Genomic DNA, 12,410 nt, shown 5'->3' with positions numbered 1-12,410 from the left:
TAAGTAAAATCCACTGACACTGTAATTTATTTTACACTATTATGTAATTAAAATTGTTGTCTATAATTATTGAATTTTAATGGTCACGTTTAAACTAGATTTGAAATAATTTTTAATTAAATACCAATGTATTCTTTTTACAACTATATGAACTTGATCGCAAACTATAGATGGGGTCGCATCATTCACCTTGCCTATTCTCCAAGTATGTCCTTTTTTCTTTAAGTAAAGATTTGTTTTCAAGTTTTATGTATAAAATAAGATTTTGCCAAAAATGAGAATCCCATCAATTTGTAAATAAATAATAGGAGATGAATAATCTGAATTAGGATTATAAAATGAATTTTAAGTACAAATGAAAAATGTTTATCGACAACATACTTTATTACTATTTGTAAAAAAAATATCAATCTTGTTAAATAAAAAAAATAGTGGAAATACATATTATAACAAAAATATATATCATTAACCAAATTTACTGAAAATTAAAAAACTACGCAATTCTAATTTTTAATAATCAATAAAAATGTAATAAAAAAAATCATATATTTACATATTTACATTGTACTGGTGTTCCAAACCAAACAAACACTATAGTTTTGCTACTCTTACATGATTCCATTAGAATGGCGATTAGAAAGGTCAACAAGTGACAGACGTGAAGGGTGGTAGGTAGAATGAAGAAGACAGCGGCATCGGAACACGCGTCGCAAATCTAGCTACTCGGAGGATGAGTTAATTAGGTGCACGTGTCATGATTCAAACGAACATTTTCCATTGTTGAACTTTGACAGAACTTTCAGTTCTAGTAGTCTCTTCTCCTCTTGAAAAGCGCATTTCAGTTGGATTAGATCTAATCCCATCATGTCAGAAGAAGTAGTGCAAAACAAGAAGGTTACGTTCAAAGGCTACATAGATGATGTTCCCAAAGAAACCGATATGGAACTCAAGCTTTCAAACATTGAGCTCAAGCCTCCGCCGCAAGGCTCGGCAGCAATTCTCGTGAAGAACCTTTATCTCTCTTGCGATCCATACATGCGAGGTCGCATGCGTGATTTCCACGGATCTTATATCCCTCCTTTTGTCCCTGGCCAGGTTACAAACTACTAGCTGCTTTAATTCTGTTATACTGTGATGCCATGTGATACAGTGAATAACTGATTCCTGTGTGTTTTGACGAAGGCACTTGAAGGATTTGGTGTGTCTAAAGTTATACACTCTGATCATCTAGATTACAAGCCTGGTGATTTGATTACCGGGTTCACTGGCTGGGAAGAGTATAGCCTCATCCAGAGAACACAACAGCTCAGAAAAATTCAGCCTGATGATCGCATTCCTCTCTCCTTCCATGTTGGTCTTCTTGGTATGTGGCTCCCCTCAATCTTTACTATCGACTTACCGGCACATGCTTCTTTCGTTATTTTGTTTGCTATTTGGATTTATATCTTATAATATGTGCTTGTGCTTCTGGATATCATTTATGAGTTCATTGTTAGTTATTAGTATAAGAGCATAATAGTGCAAACTTCACTATATTGATTGTGACTTGGCCCATCTTAAGCTAAGTGTGAGACAATTGATGCACTATAAAACAATTTTTCCTTCGATAATTGTCTCACTAGGATTCAAATTTCTCGATTGTTATTTGGCTCACCTATCCTAGTAGGACAATTGATGCAATTTGCAAGATTTTCCTTCTCAACAATTTTCCTACTAGGAATTTGAGTTTTCAATTCTGACTTGGGCAATCTTAGGAATAATTGATGCTATCTGCAATTATTTCCCCTTTAACAATGTCATGAAAAATCCTAGATTTGAGGATTCTTGTGTCCCGCTGTAGTTAAACGGTGTTAAATGTAGGTCACCATTGTTGTTTGAGGGTAAGGGTACCAATTTCGAAGAAATGTACACTTGAAGGGAAGATTGTCAGGATTTCAGGCGTGAGTTTGAATTTCACTTTGAGTAAGAATGAGAAAAATAAACAATATACAAGGAAATAAAACCCACAAACTCATTATGTTTAGATTTTTTATTTAGAGACGGCGTCGTAATCTCTTATATGAGTTGTCTCGTTATTAGTTGGTATCAAATCTCCTTTGTATGCTGATGATTTGTTTGTCTTGGTGGCTTGTTTGGATGAGTACAATATAGATTGGATCTTGTATCGAAAATTTGGTACTCGTGGTTAAAAATGTTTATGCTCAAAGAGTAATATACTAATTGGAAGGCACTCATATTTCAGAGTTAGATTGTCAAGAATCTAACGGTTAATTTGAGTTCCACATTGACGTGTGAGTTTTAATTCCCACAAGCTCTTTCTTCAATTCCTTCTTTATAATTTTACTCTTTCTATTGTTTTCTTTATCTATTTGTTTATGAACAATGTTCTGAAACCTGTTTCACAGCTATACTGAGAGAAAAATCCACCACTGTTATGGGCTTCTTTTAATAAACTGAACCGATGCTAGTTTTGTTTGTCTTCAAATTTAATTTGTTATTGTTTAAAATATTTAGTTTTGTGTTGTGTTCAATAGTTTTAAGGATGATAGACCAAACAAAAATGTTAGTATTACTGATGAGAAAAAGTGCAGAAACAGTGGAAGAATTAGACTGAGAAACAGGTAACCCTCTCTACCCACGAACTTGGAAAATCATCTTTTCCCAACCTACAACCAAAAACTAACCAGATTGATCTCCCCTTCTCCTCACTCCACTTTGTCTAAATCATAACTAGCTTCTTCCATTGTCTGTGTGTGGCTCCTCTATGTATTATAACATAATAGAATACGCTGCTGTGTGTAACTTCCTTTTTTTTTCGGATTTTAGGCCCAACATCGCCCTCATTCATAACCAAGTGCCACTAGATTTGGTTTTTAGGTTACTGAAAGTGTTGATAGTTCCTTTGTACCTATAGATTCACTCTGTTGTTGAACATTATAGTCACTAATTGATAAAGTAGGATTCCTTCATTTTAAGTTTAGTCATTATTTTCAGATACTGCGGTTGGAAGGAATCCTCTAATTTTAGAGAGTTCCATATTTTTATCCAGTTATGTCTTTTTTTGGCACAGTTGTTATGAACATGTAAATCCTTTAAACATTCAGGCTCGGTGTTTATCTTTCTTTGACTTACGTATGGAGATGAAATCACTTTCCATTCCTCTACTGGTGCTCTGGTTTGATAAATAATTAACCATTCATTTTTTCTTTTAACTTTATAGGAATGCCAGGTTTTACTGCATATGCAGGATTTTTTGAGGTTTGCAGCCCAACCAAAGGAGAATATGTTTTTGTATCTGCAGCATCTGGTGCGGTAGGTCAGCTTGTAGGCCAACTTGCAAAGCTGCACGGTTGCTATGTCGTTGGAAGTGCTGGATCAAAGGAAAAGGTCAGTTTCACTAATGATTGCCAAAAGTAAAACTGAATGCTTGAATTAGTTGTTCCTTCATGAACACAATAGATGAAGTATTGACTTTTAGACACATCGATGCACACAGACAGTATTTGAACCTAGTATTTTGTTCATTTTCTTATTGAATTTGTTGTATTAGGTTGACCTTCTAAAGAATAAGCTTGGATTCGATGAAGCTTTTAACTACAAAGAAGAGTTAGACCTGAATGCGGCTCTACAAAGGTTGGTAACAGTCTCGGGAACATAAAATTGAATGGCTATTGTCTACGGAAACAAAAATGGTTTTTTAGAAATTTTCTTGAGAAATAAGATTCCAATTATTTCTACTTCTCACTGGTTAGTTATCCTTCATGACACTGACATTCAAAATTCCAGACATCATTTATCCTGGCTTACATGACAGGTATTTTCCACAAGGCATTGACATCTACTTTGACAATGTGGGTGGGGACATGCTTGATGCTGCTCTCCTTAACATGAGGATTCATGGTAGAATTGCAGTTTGTGGGATGGTATCTCAGCAAAGCCTTTCCAAGCCCAAAGGAATATACAATTTATTCAACCTCATCTCAAGGCGCATCAGAATGCAGGGTTTTTTGCAAAGTGATTACTTGCATCTATACCCGCGCTTTTTGGAAGATGTCTCAAATTATTACAAGCAGGGAAAGATTGTGTACATTGAAGACATGAATGAAGGCTTGGAAAGTGCTCCATCTGCTTTCGTTGGACTTTTTCATGGCAAGAATGTGGGTAAGCAAGTCATTCGTGTTGCCCATGAATGATTTTTAGAGTATCGTGCTAGGCACTGCTAGCTGAAGACTGATATGTTTTAAGCATATTTTGTTGAGTTTTTTGGATTTACTTGAACTGCGGCTTGGCCTTACTCTATCACCTTCTACCTTTTGGAGAAAATGTAAACTTTGTAATATGCCTAAATTATCTAGAAGATAAAGTAGCTTCATTGGGTATTTGGCTCTTCGAAAATGAAAATACGTGTAAAATAAGAGAATCAAGAGTAAATATATCCATGATCTCACTTTTTCTCCTCCCTTAAGAGACAGTTAAAATTGCATCTGGTTTGGTTAAATTAGAACAACAAAGATAATTAGAACTGTACAAGAAATAGATGAGAGGTATAGAGCTACGAAACTCAAATCATGTTCTCTATCCGAGTTTCATGATCAGTTGAAATTAGAAAACTTCAGCATAACTGTGAAGGGTATAGCATAGGACTTAGCAGTGAACATAACCAAATGCTGAGGGCTTTCTGATAAACCCATTCAACGTATTCTAATTACATGTGATATTTTTGTAATTGTGTCTCCCCTTTCCTGTGGAACAGTACCCCTAAAGCAATAAGAAAATGTCAAAGGGAAAGATAAATCAGTACTCTTTCCGCTCGATGAATATTTACTCTGTAACCATTTCTATATTCGTGTAAATATTCGTTATTCGAGTACTCATTTTTTTTAATATACACGGATATATGTGGATATCTGTAAATATTTATAACAAATATTCTAAAAATATTTTAATCATAAAAATGTATAGAAGAAATTATATTAAAATATAAAAGTTATAAAAAATTGTATAGTTATGAATATAAAAGATATAAAATTACTGGTATCCGTTTATCATCTCTTAATACGTAAGTGTGATTAAGGCCGAATGAACTTCTGAGGTGAAGAACTCCACTGCACGCTATTTCTTTATGCCTAAAGCCCAAGAATTTACACCTAGTTATGCTAGAGGCTTTAAAATATTTAAGTTGTAGAGAGGATTTACCGTTGACAAATATACAAATGACTTCACTTTAACTAACCCCCACCGCACCTAAGTCCTACAAGTATAAATATACTATGCACACGTATTTTAAAGTACTTTTACTTCCATCTCTTCACCAGTCAGCTTCATCTATATCTCCTATCAAAAGTAAATCTATGGAGCCTTAGGCTCGACCACTCAGTTAATAGACATTACAATTCGACATTTAAGATAGTAGAAACAAAAAAACCAGAAAGCATTTCCCTGTATTTATGAAAAGCCTTAAATAATCCTAGAACAAATTGACGATATTTTAATAAAGTTCTACTCTTCTTTGAGCACCAATTCTACGCTCCTTTACAAGTTCTTAGACAATTTCTTTAGGATGTATGGTCACATCATCACATTATTATACATTTTTTACTTTTCTTTAATTAAAGGTGTCCATTTGTCCTAACTGGACCACTTTCTTTTTTTTAGGTTTAATATCACTGTAGGTCCCTATTTTGATCATAAATTTTAAATAGGTCTTCTTTCTTTTCGGCGTATCAATTGAGTTCTTATTTTTGTAAAATTGAATTAATTACAGGTCTGCCGTTAAATTGGACAAACGGCCGTTACAGTATTGGTTACGTGGCATGGTTCAGTGCAGTTATTAATCAGACGTGGCATTTAAAACGATTTTTGTATTAAATAATTGGTATGCACAGATGTATATTAAGTTTTAGGTAAGGGCAAACAAGGAAATATGAAAAAATTAAAGGGCAAGACGTTTTAATTGAGGAATGCAACTGAGATTGGGGAAAGAAATTGAGGGTTTTTATTATTAGGGTTCGCGTGAGAGGCCAAAAATCGCGATAAAGGGCAAGACGTTTTAATTGAGGAATGCAACTGAGATTTGGGGAAAGAAATTGGGGGTTCTTACTACTAGGGTTCGCGTGAGGGAAAAAATCTCATTCTTTCTTGGATTCGAAGCGCCGGTGTTCGTGGGTGAAGATTATGTAGTTGGAAGTGGGAGGGTGCGCGTTCTTTGTTCGATTCGAAGTGATGGATAATGAAGTGCAGAAGTCGCATTCTTGTTCATCTTCGACATGCAATGGGTGGCGGAATCAAAACTGTGATGTCGTTTTTCGTGGTGGTGGAGTATCTACCATTGATGGTGTATCACCCATTTGCCTCTGTGGAGAGAAAACAGTGGTAAGAACAGCTAGAACTGCTAAGAACAGAAGGAAGTAATTTTGGAGCTGCCCTAAGTACAAGGTAAGAACGTGTAGAAGTAGTGTTTTGTTTGAGTGGAAAGTCGTTTTAATTGTTATTTTTTTCACAGACTGGACATGAAGGTGGTTGCAATTTCTTCAAATGGTGTTTTGAAGACGGTAATGACAAAAGCTATACGAATGTGAAGTGGGAAGAAAAGCATGAGTGTTTGTCAAAGACAGGAGAAATGGGAGGTGGATCGAAGATGATGAGTGATTTGATTAAATCTGTCAACATTGTGGAGAAATGGATGAAGGTGTTGCCAAGATTGGTTATTTTTATTTTTTTACTTAATATTATTGTAATTTCAATATGGATTATAAATCCATAATGTAGTAGTGTTGATCGTATTCTTAGGAAGAAATTAGCCGGGTTTTTCTCTTTGTTAGGATGGAACTGTTTATGTATATGACAAGATGTGAAGGAATGAAGTTGTGTTACTGAAGTGATAAACATAATAAATTGAGGTTTTGGTTTAATGTAGCAGGTTTTAAGGCCTTTTGAAAATTGTTTAATGTTTATTTTATTCACAGCAATGTTATATAATAATTAACGCTCGGTCCGGTCATCCTACCGTGTCTATCGCTCGTCCAACTAGCTCCATGTTCCCTAGCGTTCGGTTTGGTCGTCCTCCCTCGTGTACCGCTCGTCCAACTACGTCCATGCTCAAGACCGTTCGGTCTGGTCGTCCACCCTCCTGCATCTCTCTTCCAACTACCTCCGTGTTGAAGACCGTTTGGTCTGGTCATCCTCCCTTGTCTACCGCTCGTGCAACTACGTCCGTGCTCAAGACTGTTTGGTCTGGTCGTCCACCCTCCTGTATCGCTCTTCCAACTACCTCCGTGCTGCAGACCGTTCGGTCTGGTCGTCCACCCTCCTGTATCGCTCTTCCAACTACCTCTGTGTTCCCAACCGTTCGGTCTGGTCGTCCTCCCTCTAGCGTTCGGTCCCCCTCTCTCTCCCTCCCACACCTTCTTCTCTTGTACACTTTCCAGCCCCTAACATGTGCTCCCTGCCTTCCAACGTTCGACCTTTACGATCGATACCGTTCGGCCTCACTTCTATATAAGACGTCAAAGAAGAAAATTGTAATATATCCAAAACATTGTAATACATCCAAAATAGTTCCTGGTCATTGACAAAATAGTTCCTGGTCATTGTAATACATCCAAAACATTGTAATACATCGAAAACCATACATAGTTGGCATCATTTTCATTCATTAAATTACATAGCAGTAAAACTATAAACCTTGTTCCTTAGACTATTACATAATAAGATCCTTAAACTTGGCATCATTGTCATTTATACACACATCTATAGTTGAGCTTCCTGGTCATTCATACACACTTTAGATAACTGTGATGATGGCATGATTGGTTCTTGGGTTGCTTTGGGGCAACGACTCCTGTTGTGCCCAACCTCCCTACATAGCCCGCATCTCTTCCGCAAACCACCCTTGCTCACTCGTGAATCATCCTTTCTGATCTCCCACTGCTCTAGTCTTCTTTTCCTTTTAGGTCTTCCAGGCATAACCTTTTTCCTAGGAGGCATGACATCCGGATATGGTGTTAGGTCCCACATGTTGTTTCCGTTGATGGGATATACGATTGATGCATAGGTTTCTTCATAGGTGGACTTTAGAAAGCAAGCCGGAATGAACTACTGGCCATCAATATTAAGAAACTTCATTGCGGCTAGGGAGTGACAACATGGAATTCCTGTGATGCTCCATCTCCTGCACGAGCATGAGAACTCGTCTATGTTTACAACAAATTATTCTCCACTTTGGGAGACGTGTCTTACTTCAAAGAGTTTGTGTGCTGACCAGCTATAAAGAAATAAAAAAAAAAATTAAACAACACATTTAAGTGTCTGACATAAAGTTTACCAAGGAATGAATAAACATTTATGAAGTTATGAAGAAAGTTACCTAGGTATCCAGTTCTTGGTTGCTTGGGATTCCTTTGTAAATCTGGCCTGGATCTTTGGACAAATTGGTCCTGAAAATGATTGTATCTTAGACCTGTTTTTTGCCCATCTTTGCATTATGTATACCCTAATTTCTTCCAGCATTGTTATGATTGGTTTAGTCCTGGTGTGAACCAAGACACTGTTGAAAGCCTCACTCATATTGTTGACCAATGTGTCACATTTTGGTGTTGGACTGAATCTGGACCTTGACCAATATCTACAACAGATGATATATACACATGTTAAAACTGCAACTAATATGGAAAGACATAAAATAATATAGAAAGGGCAAAAATAATTAATACAAACTGTCAACCTTGGAGGGATGGCAATCAAATGCTTGAATGCGTCTTCATTTATATCTTTAATGTTTCTCATCTCCCTTTCCCAGTTTTGTGGATGAGTGGTAGTAGCTGCCCTCCACATTAGCTGTTTCAGATTTTTACCAGGAAACTTTTTCCTAAAGTTTGAATATAAGTGTCTGACACAAAATCTCTGGTCAACACCTGGGAGTAACTGTTGTATGGCTGGTAGTAGACCCTGTGGTGTTAACATAAAACATTTATCACCATATCAAATTAATGAACCAATATACGAAAGAAGCAATTTAAATATGATTATTACCTTTTGTTGGTCGGAGACAAAAGTAATTGAAGAACATACTTCTCCACCACCAAGATCATCAATCAAAAGTTTCAAAAACCACATCCATGAATCTTTGTTTTCCACTTCTACCACCGCATATGCAATGGGCAACATTTGATCATTTCCATCCCTCCCAACAGCCGTCAACAGCTCACCACCATACTTCCCTTTCAAAAAGGCTCCATCTAATCCAATTATTGACCTACACCAGACAAAACTGTCTTTGCATGCCTTCAGACAACAGTAAAATCTGTTGAAAATTAACTCACCCTCATTATTCTCAACATGGACCTTAACTGTAGATCCTGGATTTCTTTCCAACAACTCATGCGCATAATCATATATCCTCTTATATTGTTCATTAAAGGACCCATCAATTTGATTAGAAGCAATAGCTTTGGCTCTATAAGCCATAGACCTTGATATACCTATGTTCCACTTCCTTTGAACTTTTTCACGAATATCAACACCCTTCATCTTAGGATTTTTCTTAACTGTTTTCACCAACTTTTTGCTCAACCACTTGGCGTCAACTAACTTCAGGTTGAACTCCCTACTGCATGTATGAATGTCTTTTTTAGTTCTCAACTGCCATGATTTTACAGCCTCCATATAACAAAGTATATGGTCCATGGGCATTCTCCTTTTGCACCAAAGCACTTCATCATCAATCTTCTGTTGTCATTTTTTACAAACTTTCTATTCCTCCCATTTTCCAAGGCATACCCTTTTAGAGCATCTAAAATATCTTGCTTTTCTGCAAAAAAAGTCCCAACTTCCCATGTAAAGTCTACCATACTTTTTGGCATACAAAAAATACCAAACCTCCCATAACCTTCACTGTCATTAACCTCTTCATCACTATCTGTTGCACTAAGAAATTCCTCAGATTTCCACTCAAAATCTGACAATCCTCTATCGTCATGATCATGACATTCAACACTGACATTATCACGGTCATCATCACTGTCATAAAGACTTTCTACTTCTACTTCTACTTCGACATTACCATCTACATCACCATCTATATCACATTCAACAGTCACATCTACTAGGCCCTCTAAGCACTCATTATTTCCATGTACATCACCTTCTTCGGTAGATGTACTCCAACTACAAACATAAACTTCATCCTCCACAAATCCTTCACACACATTCAACTCTTGCTCTTCTTCAACCTCATGCAACTCTTGTACGTGACCATGACCTTCAACCTCTACTTCAACAGCACCACCATCTTCTTCACCCTCGTTCACCTCTTCTAAGTCACCATCAACTACACCATTTACTTCAACACCGTCACCATCTTCTTGACAAACATTCACCTCTTGTAAGTCACCATCAACTACACCATTTACTTCAACACCGTCACCATCTTCTTGACAAACATTCACCTCTTGTAAGTCACCATCAACTACACCATTTACTTCAACACTGTCACCATCTTCTTCACAAACATTCACCTCTTGTAAGTCACCATCACCTTCACCATTTACTTGAATAGAATCACCATCTTCTTCACCCTCTTTTTGTACTGTACCATTACCTTCAACTTCTCCTTCATCATTAGTAATGTCTTCAAGCATATGAATGACTTCGGGATCAGAAACTACATGGACAACGTATAAATGAACTTCACCATTAAGCCTAGCTAAGTTAGCCATATGCATGACACCTCTGTCATCAATCAATTGTTCCAACCTATTTTACAACACTAAACCCCCTCCTAAACAGTACCATAAATCTTTAAAATTGTCATATCCTAAACTTTTGACTACACTGACAACCACAAAAAAACTCCACATGTCAGGGTCAAAGGACAAAGTTGTTGTCTCCCCTTCATACTTTAGGGTACTATCATTAATGAACTTTCCTCCATGGTGGAAGACACACACAATAGCGTCCTCCATTACGCACAACACAACATAAATATATCTACAGACCTATTATGAAAACATATCACGACAAAAAAAATATATATTAAAACAGGCACAGAGATCAAATAACTTTAAACATACGCACTCAAACAAAGTCAAATAACTTTAAACATACATGGGGGACCACCAAAATGCAATCAAAGCCAGAGACCAAACCATACATCAATGGGGGACCACCACCAAATATTGTAGTTTGATTCAATAAAAACGAAGACAATAAAGCACAAACATTGACCTTCCTTGAGATTAACCTCCACTCACCACGTGCTTCAGCTTCTTGCTTCCAACAACAAAAGGACCCGCACCTGACCTACCGAGACACGAACCCCTGCATGCACTATGCCGCTTCAGCTCGAACTTAGGATCGCAATTTTTGGCCTCTCACGCGAACTCTAATAATAAAAACCCTCAATTTCTTTCCCTAATCTCAGTTGCATTCCTCAATTAAAACGTCTTGCCCTTTAATTTTTTCAAATTTCCTAGTTTGCCCTTACCCAAAACTTAATATACATCTGTGCATACCAATTATTTAATACAAAAATCGTTTTAAATGCCACGTCTGATTAGTAACTGCACTGAACCATGCCACGTAACCAATACTGTAACGGCCGTTTGTCCAATTTAACGGCAGACCTGTAATTGATTCAATTTTACAAAAACAAGGACTCAATTGATACGCCGAAAAGAAAGAAGACCTATTTGAAATTCATGACCAAAATAGAGACCTACGGAGACATTAAACCTTTTTTTTATTTATAGAACTACAGAATGAATGTGGAAAAAAATATAAATTTCTAAAACACCCTCTTAAAGTGAATTAAAGTAAGGATTAAACAGAGTTTCACTTCATAACAAGACTTTAACTAATTTCTAAATTCAATATTTTAGTATTGTCTAGCTGAATCACTCCATGAAAATTAAGTTCAGTCCATCCAAATTGAAATTCTTGCCAAATGGACTTGTAAGGTAAGGTTTGAACCACCAAATTATAATATATAAGTGAGGTTCAAACCTTACCTTACAAGCCGGTTTTGTGGGGTTGAATTAGTCTTAAAGTCCACTTCTAACATGGTATCAAAACCATGATTAAAGTCTATCCTAACGAGTTCTATGTGGACATTTCTGTTTTCACCAGTTGTCGGATTCCTATTGGACCACCCCATTAATTTCTTATTTCTTACTTTTTTTTAATAATTATCTTTAATTTTAATTTATTTTTTATATTTCTACCATGTCAACGTTCTCTTTCTTAACCTATCTAAACACTACAGTAATATAGGTTAACCCACCGACCACCTATCATTAAAAGTTAATAGAAGAAAAGAAAAGAAAAATAGAGATGTTAAGAGTGTCAACTGCTGCAAAAATTCTCTTCACTTATAATATTTACTGAAGAAATAACTGGAAAATCAATTCAGCGAC

At 36.4% G+C, this 12,410-nt stretch overlaps 1 protein-coding gene across 1 annotated transcript; it reads left to right on the top strand.

The window, feature by feature from the left end:
• Nucleotides 1-577: 577 nt before the first annotated feature.
• Nucleotides 578-4,465, top strand: LOC108321735 (2-alkenal reductase (NADP(+)-dependent)). The gene is made up of 5 exons (XM_017553581.2): nucleotides 578-1,095; nucleotides 1,183-1,363; nucleotides 3,221-3,387; nucleotides 3,551-3,633; nucleotides 3,815-4,465. The coding sequence occupies exons 1-5, from the start codon at nucleotides 865-867 to the stop codon at nucleotides 4,191-4,193; spliced, it is 1,041 nt and encodes a 346-aa protein (XP_017409070.1). The 5' UTR covers nucleotides 578-864; the 3' UTR covers nucleotides 4,194-4,465.
• Nucleotides 4,466-12,410: the final 7,945 nt, after the last annotated feature.

The sequence above is a fragment of the Vigna angularis genome, chromosome 2, assembly GCF_016808095.1.
Source record: "Vigna angularis cultivar LongXiaoDou No.4 chromosome 2, ASM1680809v1, whole genome shotgun sequence".
Lineage (NCBI taxonomy): Eukaryota > Viridiplantae > Streptophyta > Magnoliopsida > Fabales > Fabaceae > Vigna > Vigna angularis.
This window is presented reverse-complemented; position numbering and strand designations above follow the sequence as displayed.